General features: G+C 39.5%; 1 protein-coding gene across 1 annotated transcript in view; it reads left to right on the top strand.

The window, feature by feature from the left end:
- Positions 1-6,662: 6,662 nt before the first annotated feature.
- Positions 6,663-16,928, top strand: part of LOC102849864 (transmembrane protein 19-like) — a 28,500-nt gene continuing 18,234 nt past the window's right edge. Inside the window, exons 1-2 of the mRNA XM_006886091.1 lie at positions 6,663-6,913; positions 8,574-8,687. Of these exons, the coding sequence (XP_006886153.1) occupies positions 6,781-6,913; positions 8,574-8,687 (247 nt within the window). The 5' untranslated portion in view covers positions 6,663-6,780. The remainder of the gene's footprint in view (positions 6,914-8,573; positions 8,688-16,928) is intronic.

A 16,928-nucleotide genomic window follows, 5' to 3' on the forward strand; every position in this document is an offset into this window, starting at 1 on the left:
GGTCCGACAACCAGCGTCCTCACCTTGCTTGTTTATTCTTGCCTAAACTGATCCTCACCTTCCGTTTTCTTAGAATGAGTTAAATTGAATACAGCAAATAAAATTTTTAAAATCTGTGCTCTAATGTTTAAACTGCACTGCAATCCTGAAGGCATGCGGTTTGAGGCCACCAAGGATGGGTAAGGATGGGTAATCTCCTCCCAAGTGATTAACTGCCTCTGAAAACACGCTGGAGGGTCGGCAAAGGGTCGGTTCCAACTCCATGGTACCACACATACAATGTTTATTATCAGGAAAGAAGTGGAGAGGATACAATTTCCTTCAGCAGCCACAGATGTCAGAGAGCTAAAGACTGATGTGGGACTGAGCTGTACTGGAACTACCTTTCAACCAAGGAGAGCCAAGGCCTCAGGTTTTCTAGAATGCTTAGAGAGACACCATTGACAGAACTGAAGCTTTGTAACAAGTGGCTCAAAGCCAAGAAGCTGAAGGTCAGAGCGCAGGCAAGCATGCCTCAAAAGCTGTCTCATCTGAAGGATTATATCCAGTTTTTGACAAGAATTGTAACCTATTACTCCTCCAATAGCTCTAGTGCCCTAGAGGTTAAAGGTAGCAATCCCAAAAGGCATGCAGTTTAAATCCACCAGGGACTCTGAGGGAGAAAACCAGGCAAACTCTTCTCGTGTAATTTACAGCCTCTTCAAGTTCCAACTTGATGTCACATAACAACAACATAGAAGGAACTATGTCTAGCTGTAATTGTCAATCTCCAGCAACCAGTCTGGTATATTTTAGATACTAAATGAAATTACTTCAATGAATGCTTCCTGAAACTGAGGAGGACCTGAAGCATTTTTTGCTGAAGGTCAAGGACTATAGTCTTCAATATTAATTGAAGCTCAACATCAAGAAAACTAAGATTGTCACCACCCAACCAATTGAAAGCCGCAAAGTAGATAGAAAAGAGATTGAGATTGCTAACAATTTCAGCTTACTCAATTCCACAATCAACACTATTGGCACCAGCAGTCAGGAAATCAAAAGATGAATTGCATTAGGAAAATCTGCTATCAGGGACCTCTCCAGGCTGAAGACTAAGATGCATTTGATCCAGACCATGGTCTTCAAAATTATTTGCTATGCATCAGAGAACTGGACAGTGACCAAGGATGACAGAAGAATAAATGTCTTTGGGTTGCGGTGCTGGGGAAGAGTGTTGAACATACTACTATGGGCCTCCAAAAGAACAAACATGTCTGTCTTGGAGAGGGGTGAAACCAAACTGCTCCTCAGTGGCAAGGATTTTGAGCCTCTGTGTCACATACTTTGGGTATGTGGCATGGAAGGACCAGTCCTTGGAGAAGGTCATCATGCTTGGAAGGGTGGGGGGATAGCACAGGAGAGGAAGACCCTGGAAGAGATGGATTAGTATAGTAACTGGAGTAATGGGGTAGGTGTGGTGGATACTGTGAGATTGGCTCAGGATAGAGCAGGGTTCAGAGTGCACAGGGTTGCTATGAGTTGTGGGTGATCCAATAGCACATAACAAAAACAACACCTCAATTGCTTCCTCCCCCAATGTTGTTGTACTTGGCCATTCAGTTGAGAATGACTCATAGTGACTCTATGAACAATTGTCCTATAATATACCATCCTCATCTAATATACTTGAGCCCATTGCTGCAGTCACTGTATCGGTCTATGTCATTCATGTTCCTGTCTTTCAGTGACCTTTTCCAAGCACAATGTCCCTTTCAAAGAAATAACCCCCTACTAACAACATGCCTAAAATGTACGAGACGAAGCTTCACCTTCTTTGCCTTTAAGGAGCACTTTGGCTACACCTTCTCCATGAGATCTCTGTTTGTTCTTTTGATTATCCATGGGATACTCTCCTCCAATATCACAAATCCAGGGCATCAAATCTTCTATCATCCTTATTTATTGTCCAGCTCTCAGACAAAAAGCAAGTGATTGGAGTGACCATAGCTTGACTCAGGTGCACTTTAGTCTTCAAACAGACATCATCATTGCTCCTCAGTATTATGGAGAGGTGCTTGACAACAGATGTTTCCAATGAGATACATTGCCTATTGGGTGAGGATTTTTATTTCCTTGATGATGGGATGCAATTGCTATTGAAGGCTGTAGTCTTTGATCTCCTGCAGCAAGTGCTACAAGTCCTCCTCACTTTTAGCAGGCAAAGTTGTGTCATCTGCATGATGCAGATTGTTGCTGAGTCTTCCTCCTATCCTGATGCCACATTTCAGAGTCTAGTTTCTCTAATGATTTGCCCAGCATACAGGTTGAATAGGAATAAAGAAAGGATACAATCCTGATACACACTTTTGATCTTAAACCATGCAGTGTTCCCTTTCTCTGTCCAGACAGCAGCTTCCTGGTCTAGGTATAGATTTTGTATAAATTAATTAAGTGTTCTGGAATGTCAGTTCTTCTCAGTGTTAGCCATAGTTTATTATGATCCACACAGTCAAATGCCCTTTTCTCATATTCTCTACTCTCTGTCAAGAGACCTGGAGTTAGAAAATAAAAAAGGGAAGAATTTGCTTGGCGTTTTCAAGTTGAGAGAGCTGAAGAACAAATTCAAGCTCTGGGTTTCAATACTGAGAGATGCTGTGGGCAAAAATCTTGAATGACCCAGGAAGCATCAAAATACGATGGATGGAATTCTCAGAGTCACTATAGCAAAAAGAATGGGTCAACAGTGAAATAGTTCAGATATTAGCATATGATTAAGAGTAATGAAGAATTTTATCAATGATAATGAAGGACAAAGTTCCAGCTGCTCTTGGCAAAGGTATTGGCAAAAAGTAAGGCTTCAGGAACTGAGGGGGTACAAATTGACATGTTTGACTAACAGATGTAATCCTGGATTTGCTCCACCAGTGTGTGCAGGAATTTGGAAGACAGCTAACTCATCAACTCGAAGAGACCCATAATCATTCCAATTCCCAAGAAAAATATCCAACAGAATGTGGAAATTATCGAACAATATCACTAATATCACAGGCAAGCAAAATATTACTGAAGATCACCCAAAAGAACTGTCATTATTTCAAGCAGGATTTAGTAGAGGCTGTCACATCAGGGACATCAGTGTTTGTGTCGCTTGGATCTTGACGGAAAGCGGAGATTACCAAAAGAATATCCTCACCCAATACATAATATTATATGGCATGAACTCTTCATAAATTAATGAACTATAACAAACCACCTATTGTAGTCTTTCTTTTCAAAATAAAAAATCTTTGGGATATCTTGCTTGACGTGAACTTAGAGTCAAAATTCACTTGCAATTTTTTATTCTACAGTCCACAAGCTACTGTACAAGAGAAAGAGAGGCAATCTTTTCCCAGGAAGTTTACAACCTTGAGAACGCAGAGGGTCTGTTATGGTCTGTTCCAACTCCTTGGCAGTGAGATGCATTGAATCATTATTAAGAAACATTAACTTCTATCCAAATACCTCTAAGTAAAAAGTACAGAGGACTAAAAAATTTTTTTTAATTAAAGCTAAGAACTTAAACTCATAAAAGGACAGTCCAATGAAATCCAGGGTGGAAGTTTAAAAGCCTGCTAAGTGGTCAGATTATTTCCAATTCCAAGGCCTGTCTTTAGATAGCCAGAGAAGCTCATGTTCTAAACACACCAATCATTGTTGCCAGTTGTGCTATGCCTCCCTCTCTGGACTTGAGCCAACTTACATTGATACATCCCTTGGCAGATAGTTTTTGTTTTATTTAATTAAACAAAATATTTCTAATATACATTTAAGGATTAAATAGCATAGGGATGAATACTCTTTTAAGTGGTACATCAGTAGTCTCTTTGCTGTACTGAAGTAACTTGGACTTGTATGATACTGAACGCTGTGCCATAGGTGTGTCAAATGCCACAATGTTTACCCATCATGGACAGTGTTTGGTCGAGCTACAAGATTGATTCAGGTTTAGAAGCAGGAGTTGTATCTATGTCTTAAACCATATGCCTCTGGAAACTATGAACATAGAGAAACAATGATAGTTATAGAACACAGGCCTTTTGTTCATAGAATCGCTATTAACAACATTCTCTGATTGAAGTTGTCAATGATTTCATTTTAATTGGGCATATACTCATGGTAGTTGTTGTTATGTGCTGTCGAGTAACCTGTAACTCACAGAGACCCTACTATGTACAACATGCCTAAACCCAGCTCTATCCTGTGCCGATCTTATTGTCTCTGACACACCTACTCCTAATAACCCAGTCAGTGAATCAATCAAGGGTCTACCTCTCTTGTGCTGTCCCTTCACCCTCACAAGCATGATGTCCCTCTCCAAGGACTGGTACCTCCTTGCCCCCTACTCAAAGTATGTCAGATGAAGCATCAGAATCCTTGCCTCTAAGGAGCAGCGTCGTCTCACCCTCTCTAGGATGAAACTGTTTGTTCTCCTAGCAGTCCATGGTATATTCAACAATCTTCTCTAGCACCACAGCTCAAAGGCATCAATTCTCTTTCTATCAACCTTAGTCATTGTCCAGCTCTCTGATGCATACATAGCATGCAATTGCGAAGACTATAGCCTGGATCAGGTGCACCTTAGTCTCCAGCCTGACATCGCTGCTCTTCAGTACTTTGGAGAGGTCCCTGACAGCTGAATTTCCCAATGCAATTCATCTCTTGATTTCCTGGCTGCTGGTACCAAGAGTGTTGACTGTGGAGCCATGCAAACTAAAACTGTTAACTATCTCAATCTCTTCACCATCTATACTGATGCTGCTAGTTGGCCCAGTGGTAAGAACCTTTGTTTTCTTGATGTTGAGCTTCAATCCATATTGAAGGCTGCAGTCCTTGACCTTCTGCAGCAAGTGCTTCAGGTCCTCCTCAGTTTCAGCAAGCAGAGTTATGTCATCTGTATATTGCAAGTTATTGATCAATCTTTCTCTAATCCTGATGCCACATTCCTCTTCATACAGCCCAGCATCCCAGATGATCTATCTGTTCTGCATACAGATTAAAAAGGTATGGAGACAGAATACATCCCTGGAGGACCCCCTTCCCAATTTTGAACCATGCAGTGTCTCCTTGCTCTGTTCTGACGGCTGCCTCTTGGTTCAAGTATAGGTTTCGCATTAGCACAATCTAATGTCCTAGGATTCCCATTCTTCTCAGAGTCAGTTACAGCTTGTTGTGATCCACACAGTCAAAAGCCTTTGCATAGTCAATGAAGCACAGACAGACATTCCTCTGGTACTCTCTGCCAAGATCCATCTAACATTAGCTTTAATATCCCTGTTACTACGATCTCTTTTAAACCCAGCCTGCACACCTGGCAGTTCTCTGTTGATGTGTTGCTCCAGTCGTTTTGGGATAATTTTCAGCAGAATTTTGCTTGCATGTAATATTAATGATATTGTTTGAGTATTTCTGCACTCTGTCAGGTCACCTTTCTTTGGAATGGGAACAAGTATCGATCTCTTCCAGTCAGTTGGCCAGCTGGCTGTCCTCCAAATTCTTGGCTCAATTTGGTGAGCCCATCTAGGGCAGCGTCTGTTTGCTCAAATCTGTCAATTGGTATGCCGTCAACTCCTGGAGCCTTGTTTTTGGCAAATTCCTTCAAAGCAACGTGAACTTCTTTCTTCATCACCACAGGCTCTTGATGTAGGAGAATATTGAATATCCCAAAAGAACTAGGCTGTCTTGGAGGAATTGCTCCTTAGAGACAAGGATGGTGAAACAACCTCACATACTTTGTGCAGGTTGTCAGGAGAGATTAATTCTTGAAAATCCACATCATGCTGGGAAAAGCGAAGGGTCAAAGAAAAAAAGGAAGTCCTTCAACAAGATGGGATTAATACAGTGACTAACAATGGGCCCCACCATGTTGGAAATAGTGGGGATAGGGCAGCATAAGTGAGATCGGTTGTTCATAGGTCGCTACAAGTCCTAATCCACTGGACGGTACATAACAACATCATCCTGATGTTAATTAACTTCATCTGAGTACGTCTGCAAACACAAAAACCTAAGCACTGAGATGTCTACAAAATGGAAAAACAGTCACCTCTCTGCGTAGCAACCTCACCAACTACGGAAGCCCGGCCGTTAGCAGAGAGTCTCTTTAAACGCTCACGTGAGAGGAGCGACATGCCAGCGGTTTGTTTCTGCGCATGCGTGGACGGAGAGAGAGAGAAAGGTGTGGTGTAGACTGATCTCCGGGGATCTCGCCCTTTTAACGGATTGGACTTGACTTTGGGAGTCGCAGGCGGCTCTAGGGACAAGACTGCGCACTGTCGAGCGGTTCTCAGCACTCAAACTCTCCTAGTTCGGGCCCTGCACTGTACCCCTTTACGGACACGTGCGAGCCCCGGGCCGGAGTGGGAGGGCTGGGGCGGCGAACCCGGGCCCCGGTACTGACGTCCTCCAGGGGGCGGAGCTCGCAGACCGGGCGCCTGCGGAGCGCTTGCCAGTTTCTTTCCTTTTTAGTTTCCTGGCCTTGGCGTTCAGGTGTTTCCAGGCTGGTCGCTCTAAGTGGATTCAGCGCTCTTTAGAGATGCACTTTGCTTTTGCAGTAAGACTATAACCTCCAGTTTTAATTCCATCAGCAGCACTTTCCAGAGATAGTCTCGTTCTATATGTGTGGGGTTTTTCTTTGCCAGTTGAAAATGTTTACATTTGTGTTTCTTTCTAAACCAATGTTTTCCTGGCGACTTAAATGACCTTTTATTCAGAAAGGCTATATATTTTTTCTCCGGGTGATCATATCCTTATTTTTCCATGACAGATCTTGAGAATAATAATATATGCAAAAGATACGTAAAGATGATAATAAATATAGTCATATTGAGCCTGATCGTATCCATTTCTTTAGTTTTCTGGATTATGTCTATGACTGCAAGTACCTATTATGGTGAGTATGCATGTTCTAAATGTATTCTTTGGTCTGATTGCTGGAATTTTATTTTGCATTCTTGTGAAATCTAAAACTCATATCCTTTCGATGGTTATGAATGGTAGTTTTTACTTCCACAGCCAGAATTCAGTTTGCCAACAGGAAAATACAGTTCTTATAAGGTAGTGAAGGTTTTTAAACTTTCAACAAATGTTTATTGAGATTACACTAGTTACACGTACTTGTACTTTAGAGTGTCTTTAAAGACTTCGAATGTCTTTAAGTTTTTTATGATTATTACATCTACCTTGGTATAAAGATAAGGTGAAATGTAGTTTTGCAAAATTGTTATACTATGGTGCTTTTCACTTTCAGTAAAATGACCAGCAGTATTTTATGTATCCTATGAAAAGAATAAAATATGGTATACTGTTTACATTTGAAGATTGGAAAATTGTCTGCAATCTGTTAATTTCAAAAGAACAGGCTTCTTTTGAAACCTAAAACTCCTTGGCATAAATAAAAGGTAGCCTAGGCTCAATTCTTTAATGTTTTGAAGCTTTAAAATTTTGTAAACATGCCTTTACACAAACTTCCTTGATATTCCTATAAAAACAAAATATTGGCCAGTTCTTACCAAAGGAATACGGGAAGAAAATAACAGTAAATTCTCATAAAGGTAATGTCAGAAGTGATGGCTATTTCAGATTTTAGTCCATTTGCAAAGAGACATATACATCAGATGGGGTGCTCCCCAGAATGTAAAAGTTCTTAAGGTTGTTCATTCATGATGATTCCAGGAAAAGATTCTTAATAAATAGAATAAACCAAGATTTAGAAAGTGCCTACCTACACCAGGCACATAATAGACATGAGAAAGCTATCCAGGTTTTACATATGTAACAAAGGAATAGTTTTAATCTCCAGCAGTAGGATTTTCCTATATTGGTTCCTACCTGACTCCCTTTGTCTTTTTTTCTCATTTTTTAAAGAAGCATGCACAAGCAATAGTTTATGGTTTTCTTTACTATGGATAAACTATTTAGCTACAGTATTTTTCAAGTTTACCTGTAATAGGGCATCTTGATGGGAAGGCCATGATCCTCCTGAAAGAGGCGGCCCTTTTCAGCCAGCAGTCACTTCTGCCATGTGGGCCAAACTTCTGTTTTTAAAACTTAGACTCTTAAGGTTTTGTGTGAAATCTATACTTTAAATATCTAATAAAATTATTTGAATACACTGTGTTGGCCTCACAAACCTTCTGTCAGCTGGATATAACTGGGATGGGAACGGAGATCTAATAATTTGTGCAGCCTATGAAATGTTTCTTTATAAAAAAATGAAAAACACTTTGGAAGGCAGAAGAATTAGATCTTATTAACAAAGGAGTCTGTTCTATATAGTTCTTGAAACTTAATGTGTATTCTCTTGTGTGAACAAGAAGTTTCAATTGAAATCCCCACATGTATGAAATACCCAGTACATATAATTGTTAATGGTTCTCAAAACTTGGGTAGGACTCATCAACTATTCCCCTGTAATATGGAAGATATTCAAGTCTCAGTGTACTCATTTTGATAACTTCATCTCTGTTTCTTAAACAAATAGCAAGCATAATACAAAAAATAACTTGTGTAGGCTTCATGCAATTTTATTCTGTGCCTATGTAATTTTTCAGATAATTTCCGGCCTATTTCTCCTTGGCGCTGGCTGTTTTCTGTTGTTGTTCCTGTTTTAATCGTCTCTAATGGCTTTAAAAAGAAAAGTCTAGATCACAGCGGGGCTTTAGGAGGTATGTTGTTATTTTATTTTTTTTTCTATAATTATATTTTATTAATTTTCATAAACATTTACAGAGATTTTGGGTTTCCATTCATTTATTGTTGCACTATTCTCTCTACCCTCCTCCCAGTTTGTTCTTGTCCAAATGCCACAGTGCTTGTCAAAGCCAGTTCTGATTAATCTTCTTTGTCAGTGTGTCCTTTGCCATTCCCTATCACTTCTCCCTGAGAGAGACTTCACCCTGAGTCATAAGGAAAAGGGGATGGCATATTCTCTTAGCTACTTCCTGCTGAAAAGGGACGCTGTGGGTTTCAGGGTGAAGATCTTCTCTCACTACTCTAAAGGGCCCCTTTGGCAGTAGGAAACACATAGACTATTATGGAGATTGAACTAGCCATAACTGTTTGTGTATTTAACTTGTATTTGCCAAATTCTGAGTACTTTATATGAAATGATAAATGACAGTGTTTTGTTAATTTTAAATAAGTTCTGATGGTTTAGTTGTAAGGAGTTACACTGCCAACCTAAAGGCAGACAGTTCTAATCCACAGGCTGCTCCATGAGAGAAAGATGGGCTGCCTCCTCCTGTTCAATTCATAGCCTCTGAAAACGTGGACGGTCAGCTATGAGTCAGTTCTGACTCTACAGCACTTAACAATAGTGTTACTTTAAACACTGCTTTTCAGGATAAAGGTACGCATTTCTCCTATGTGGTTTATAGTCTTTGAAAAGTCACCCACTGGATGTTCATGCAATGCTGTGAGTCAATTCCTACTCAACAGCAATGAGTTGAATTTTGAGTTTATATTTTAAACATTGATAAAGTTGTTCGTTGTTTAGTGTTAGTGTTCTGTAAATATTGAAGACATGAACTTGATGTTTTTTATATATACTTAAAACCTTAGCTTTGTGGTTGATTCAAGTAAGTTAATAACATAGGCTTTTAAGGTCTTTAATCATTTTTGTACTGAGAAGCAGTTGGAAAGAGTACCTTTTGGATATTGTTATTAATGACTTTAAGATAGGAAGAGAAATACACAGTAAGTCCCCAGATTACTAACAGTCTGTTTTCAGACAACTCTTAATGTTACATAAATATACTTTCATTTTTTTTTGTTTTGTTTTTTTGTTTTTTTTTAATATACTTTCATTTTAAAACTGTTGAACCAGGCCTTATTTGCAACAACTTCATTACCTTCACCTGGACTTGCTTACAGGGGCAGCTTTTAATTCATTGAAATGGCTTCAAGCCCGTTCTTGCACTGAAGTAAGGCTAAATTTATCTAGGAGAAAGGTAATTATAAGGACAAGAGTTTAATCAATGAGATAGAAAATAGAAAAACAGTTGAAACCAACAACATCAGGAGCTGATTCTTCAAAAAGGTCAATAAAATTGGCAAACTTAACAAAGAAAAAAAAAGAGAAGGCACAACTCAATTAGGAAATGATAAAGGTAACATCACAACACAACCAGATAAAATTAAATCAGTAATATTGGAATATCATAAAAAGCAGGCTTCAGAGCTGTTGTACGTAGGGTCGCTACTAGTCGCAGGCATCTCGATAGCATTTAACAACAATAGCATACTCTGATAAATTTGAAAACCTTGAAGAAAAGGACAAACTCTTGAAACTTATGACCTACCCAGATGGATAATGGACAGATGTAGAACATTTCTCCAGACTCATCATAAAAGAAGAAATTGAGCAAGTCATGGAAAGACTCCTCCACAAAAAAAGTTCTAGACCAGGTGGCTTCACAACTAAATTCTACCAAGCATTCAGAGAAGAAGATCCATCACCAAGTCTACTTAAATTATTTTAAAAAATAGAAAAGGAATGAACACTCCTAGAGTCATTCTGTGAAGCAAGCATAACCCTAATACCAGAACCAGGTAAAGATATTACAGAAAAAGAAAACTACAGACCAATATCTCTAATGAATATAGATGCAAAAATCCTTAAAGTAAGGCTAATTTAAAACATATGCACTTGTTCTGAATCCCTTGCCATCAAATTGAGACTGACTCATGGCAGTCCTCTGTCACATTTCCAGAACTGTAAATCTGCACAGATCACTTCATTTTCTTCCTGAGGAACAACAGCTGGTAGATTCAAATTACTGTCCCTTCAGTTTAGTGTCCTTCATATAATACACTGCTCCACCAGGGATCTTTAAGCGCATATCAACCCTATAAGATGGGGTAGAGGTGCCTTATCTGGTTTCTGTGGCTGTTATCTCAACAAGAGCAGACTGCCTCCTCTTTTTCCTTCAGATCAGTTGGTGGGTTCAAACCACTGTTGTTGGGGTTTGTTTTTTTTGTTTGGTTTTATTTGTTTTTTGCTTAACAGCTAAATGTTTAACCCATTACATGATTAGATTACCTATTCTGACTTAACTACAAATTACACTTACAGACATACTTAGGAACTGATCTCATTCAAAACCTAGGAGCTGGTTGTACATATAAGCATTTGGGTGAAAGACCCCTTCCACCCTGGAAAACATTACCAATGTTTGTGCCAGAGATCCTGTTGTTCTTGGATTCCATTATCAATCAGTTTTTCTAAGAGACTCTAAATATTGCACTAGATATCCAGAAAGCCAAAGCAAAGGGAAGAAATCAAGGAGTTAAGGAGCTGAATAGAAGATTTCAAAGGGCAGCATGAAAAGACAGATTATTATAATGAAAAGTACAAAGAAGTAGAGTCCAAATATCAAAAGGGCCAAACTTGCTCAGCATTTCTTAAGCTGAAAGAACTAAAGAACAAATTCAAACCTCGAGTTGCAATACTTAAGGATGCTATGGTAATAATATTGAATGATCCAGGAAGTATTAAAAGAAGATGGAAGGAGTACAAAGAGTCACTGTACCAAAAAGAATTAGCTAACACAGAAGAGTTTTAAGAAACAAAATATGATCAAGAGGCAGTGGTTATGAAGGAGGAAGTACAGGCTGTTCTGAAGGACTTTGGGGGAAAACTAAACCCCCAGGAATTTATTGAATAGCAATTGACACATTTCAACAAACAGATACTGCCCTGGATGTGATCACCAAGTTGTGCCAAGAAATCTGAAGGACAGTTACCTGGCCAGCTGACTGGAAGAGATTTCATATTTATTCTCATTCCAACAATAAGTTGATCTGACAGAGTATAGAAATTATTGTCCAGTATCACTAATACCACATGTAAGCAAAATCCTGTTGAAGATTATCCAAAAATGACTGGAACAGTACATTGACAGAGAACTATAAGAAATACAAGCTGGATTTAGAAGAAGTTGTGGCACTAGAGACATTATCACCAATGTCAGATGGATCTTGGCAGAAAGCAGAGTACCAGAGGAATATCTGTCTATGCAAAAGCAATTGACAAATTGTGGTTAACCTTGAGGAGAATGGGAATGCCGGAACACTTCGTTGTGCTTATGTGTAACCTATTCTTGGATCAGGAAGCAGTCCTCAGAGCAAAGCAGGGAAACACTGCATAGTTTAAAATCAAGAAGGGAGTATGTCAGGGATGCATCCTGTCTCCATACCTTTTCAATCTATATGCAGAACAGATCATTCAAGAGGTTGAGCTTTATGAGGAGGAATGTGGTATCAGGATTGGAGGAAGACTCATCAACAACCTGTGTTATACAGATGCTACAACCTTGCTTGTTGAAACTGAGGAGGACCTGAAGCACTTGCTGCAGAAGGTCAAAGACTGTAGTGTTCAATGTGGATTGAAATTCAATATCAAGAAGACAAAGATTCTCACCCACTGGGCCAGTTGGCAGCACCGTGATAGATGGAGAAGAGATTGAGGTTGTTAACAGTTAACAGTTTACTTGGCTTCACAATCAACATTCTTGACACCGGCAGTCAGGAAATCAAAGGATTGAATTGCACTGGGAAAATCTGCTGTCAGGGACCTCTCCAGAGTACTGAGAAGCAATGATGTGTCTAGAGACTAAGGTGTGCCTGACCCAGGTCATTGCCTTTGCAATTACTTGCTATGCATCAAAGAGCTGACTAATGACTAAGGATGACAGAAGAAGAGTTGAAGCCTTTGAGTTGTGGTGCTGGAGAAGGGGCTAGGATTTTGAAGCTCCATTTCACATACTTTGGGCATGTGGCCAAGAGGAACTGATCCTTGGAGAAGAACATTGTGCTCTGAGGGGTAGAGGGACAGCACAGAAGATGAAGAACCCATATGAGATGGACTGGTACAGTAACTAGGGCAATGGGATTAGGTGTGTCAGAGTCAGTGAGACTGGCTCAGAATAGGGCAGGCTTCAGAGCTGTTGTGCATAGAGTTATGTGAGACGCAGGTGATTCAACGGCACATAACAACAACAACAAGAAGATATCATATAATACATAAACCCACTGCTATCAAGTCAGTCCAACTCATAGGAACCCTCTGTTGAATTTCTGAGGCTTTATCGTAACTGGAGAAGACTCGTCATCTTTCTCTCCAGATAGACTAGTGGGTTAGAACTTCCAGGTTTTTGGTTAGCAGCTCAGTACATTATACACTAGGGCTCTTTACATTATATATGGAAGGTTTAGTGGTGAGGAGTTGAACTGCAAACGCAAAGACATGCAGCTTAAATCCACCAGCTGCTCCTCGGGAGTAAGATGGGCAGTCTCCTCTCGTGATTTTTTTGCCTCTGAAAACCCACTAGAGGATCAGCTGAGTTACTTCCAATTCGAGGGAACATAACGCCAACAACATAGATATACATATGTGTATGCATAGAGATCTGTGTGTCTGCAGTTGGATATCAGTGACCACAGCAATGGGCTTGAGTGTGACAGGTGATGAGGATGTCACAGGATATAGGATAGGGTTCAGATCTTTTGTTCATAGGGTCGCAGTGAATCATTCTTAACTCACCAGGACCAAACAACAACAGCATATTTGGGTTTAAATGTGTGTGTGTATGTGTATAATGAGGTATGTAAAGATACATTCATTTTGGTCTTTGTAAAATCCTACTTATTCCAGATTCCGCCGCCCCCCAAGTTGAGAGTATATGTATACAATTCTGCATTGCTTAATGTCAGTGATATGTTGTGTGAAATAATTGTGTAAACACCAAATTGCAAACTAGTCCTGTTTTTTTCTGTAAGTGACCCGAACAGACTTCACAGTTTAGCAGTGATAGTGTGCTGAGCTTTTGTACTTGACCTTCAGTTTCTGTCATTGACAGACTCCTCCATGTCTGATACAGTTCCTTCTGGCATTTTAGTTAGCCTTGTCACTTTCAATGGAGCCAATCCTTTAACAATGTGGAGAACTTCTTCTTTGTTTGCAGGCATCCTACTTATGATCAAGGATGACATGCCTGAATCACCTGGAGTAAGATTCACTCACAGTGATTTCTTTTTAAAAAAATGAAACAGATAATGCTGAAGCATGCAAAAGAAACATTATACACAAAATTGATTTTTGTTGCATATTGAATCAAATCATACATGATTATGGAGTAAATGTTTTAGATAGAAATTACAGTAGAGTATTATATTACCCAGTAACATAGGCATTTGTTTTGACTATTAAGACATGTATCATAGATTATATATGTATGGTACCATTATATGCCAGGTAATAAACTTTGTATAAAGAGACATGAGACACCTGTATTGCATATGGGAAACTATTACTTTTTCTATGTCAGGGTTCTTGAATTCTGTTATGACCTGTTCCAGTCATGGGCATGTGTGCATTTGTATGTTGCCCAAACATGTCGCACAGTAACAAATTACTTAGTTCTTGTTACATGTTAATTTTAAAGGTAACTCTCTGAAGGCATCTTTTCATTATTTTGCAATTGAAGGTGAAATTGCTCAGGGAAACATCTGGAAATATCCACATGCTCAAAGTGACTTCTGCAGTTCTGATAGCATCACATTGTTGACTCTTAAAATATAAGGTAACCCTTACAACTAAGCTTAGAAAATGCCTCCTGTGGTTCTCTCTTGGACCCAGGAGTATTTTCCTGTTGCTCTCCTTCCCACGGCCTTTAAAATTATGGAATGCAGTTCTACTCTGCAAACATGGGGTCACCAAGAGTCAGAAATCGACTCAGTGGCAACTGACTTATTTTTTTGGAAAGGAGATAGAAAGTAGCCTAGTGATTTCCTGGTACTCAGGAGTTGAGGAGAAATGAGGAATGGCTGCTAATGAGTACAGGGTATGTTTTGACTAATGAAAACATGATAGAATTGACTGTGGTCATGATTGAACAACTGAATAATCATGGAATTGTATATTTCAATTGAGGGAATTGTATGGTATGTGAATTTTGTCATAGTAAGTTCTTATTCAGTAAGTAAGGAGCCATAAACGTTCTTGTGAAGAGCAATTTAAAAAAAACCAAAGCACCAAAAACAAGGACTCCTTAGCTGCTATGTTGTATGTTGTCAAGTCAGAATTGACCTATAACTGACCTTCTAGCAGGTTTTCAGAAGCAGTAAATCTCACAGGAGGAAATTGCCCAACCTTCTGTGGGGCAGCTGGTGGGTTCTGTGTATCTTTGGGATTGCAGTGCAGCTTCCTACCACTATGCCACTTTCCTAGCAGCTATAAGCAAAGGGAATTAGAAAAACGTGCATTGAGGAGGAGTTTGAAATAGATAGATCAATTAGCACACTGTTAAAAAAGACACTATCTTAGTCATCTATGTTATCGGCTCATAGGCCTTTTGTATTTCTGCAGTGTATTGAAGGAGAAATGCTGAACCTAAGATTAATTTCTAAGATGAAGAAGAGAGCAGAAGTTGAGAGTGTGAATAACTGGAACAGCATACCAGGGAGAGGCTAGGTTCTGTCGTAGATTAGTACTGTATTGTGGACGATTCCAGCCTTATGCAGAGACTGTCAGGACCAGAGTTTTATAATTGTTGCTATATACCATGTTGGAGTAATCTGTGGAGAGTTTCACGGCCTACTGCTCTCTGGTGACCGGTGGTTCCTTGGGAGAAAGATGAGCACTTTCCTCCCATGCAATTTATAGCCTCAGAAACCTGTGGAAGGGTCAGCTATGAGTTGGTTTCCATATCGTGACAGTGAGTGAGTGAGTGAGTGAGTGAGTGAATGTGTGAGTTAGTGAGTGAGTGAATGAGTGAGTGAGTGAGTCAATGAGTGAGTGAATGTGTGAGTGAGTGAGTGAATGTGTGAGTGAGTGAGTGTGTGAGTGAGTGAATGTGTGAGTGAGTGAGTGAATGTGTGAGTGAGTGAGTGTGTGAGTGAGTGAATGTGTGAGTGAGTGTGTGAGTGAGTGAATGTGTGAGTGAGTGAGTGAGTGAATGAGTGTGTGAGTGAGTGAATTGAGTGAGTGAGTGAGTGAGTGAGTTGAGTGAGTGAATGTGTGAGTGAGTGAGTGAGTGAGTGAATGAATGTGTGAGTGAGTGAACAGTATTGAGAAGTTCTTGTGGTACAGCCAATAGCAGGTTATCTTGCTCACCACAATGCTGTGTGTCTCTGGTGACAGTAAGAAACCACCAGCAAAAGCATAAGAAAAATGGGGACTGTCCTCTCCCTGGAGATTACAGCCTGAGTTTTCTGTTTATCTTATCTGTTGTCTGTCTCTTCCACTGAATTGTAAATCCCTACAGGCTTTATTTTGTTTTTGTTTACTGATAATTGTCAGTACATAGTAACCTGGCAAACAGTGGTGCTCAAATTTGATTTGAATACATTCATTCAGGTATCCTTGAATGCAATGCTTAAGAATTTGCACATTTTCATGCAGATAAATATTGGCCTTTTCAGCTTGATGTTTTGGTATATTATCTTTTTTTAACCCTTTCCCTCCACATTCTCATTCACACAAAAGAAACTCTACCTTCTCATTCCCCTTTGCTTTTTAGAATAAACATCAGTGTAGAAAAGGTCTAAGATCTTTCCTAACTTTGCCTTATTATGTACCCTTTTAGCTTCATCTTCCTAACATTTCTCTGAAAACTTATATGCTGGCTATGCCAGGCCTTTTTCTAGAATGCACCTGTGTCTTCTTGCTTGCATGACTTGAGTAATGTTTTCTTGGCCTAGAGTGCTATTTCTTCTTTATTTATTGAAATCTTATTTGGCCTTCAAGATACACAAGCTCCTTTTCACTTTTTTTTGCCAGATAGACAGAACTCATAACTGATCTGCCATTGGTTTTTGAGGCTGTAAATCACACAAGAAGATTGTCCATCTCGCTCTTTTTTAGAGCTACTGGTAGATTCCATCTCATCTCTCTCCAATGCCTAATA

Source organism: Elephantulus edwardii, unplaced genomic scaffold (assembly GCF_000299155.1).
Source record: "Elephantulus edwardii isolate Elephantulus edwardi_28Jun2011 unplaced genomic scaffold, EleEdw1.0 scaffold00047, whole genome shotgun sequence".
Taxonomy (NCBI): domain Eukaryota; kingdom Metazoa; phylum Chordata; class Mammalia; order Macroscelidea; family Macroscelididae; genus Elephantulus; species Elephantulus edwardii.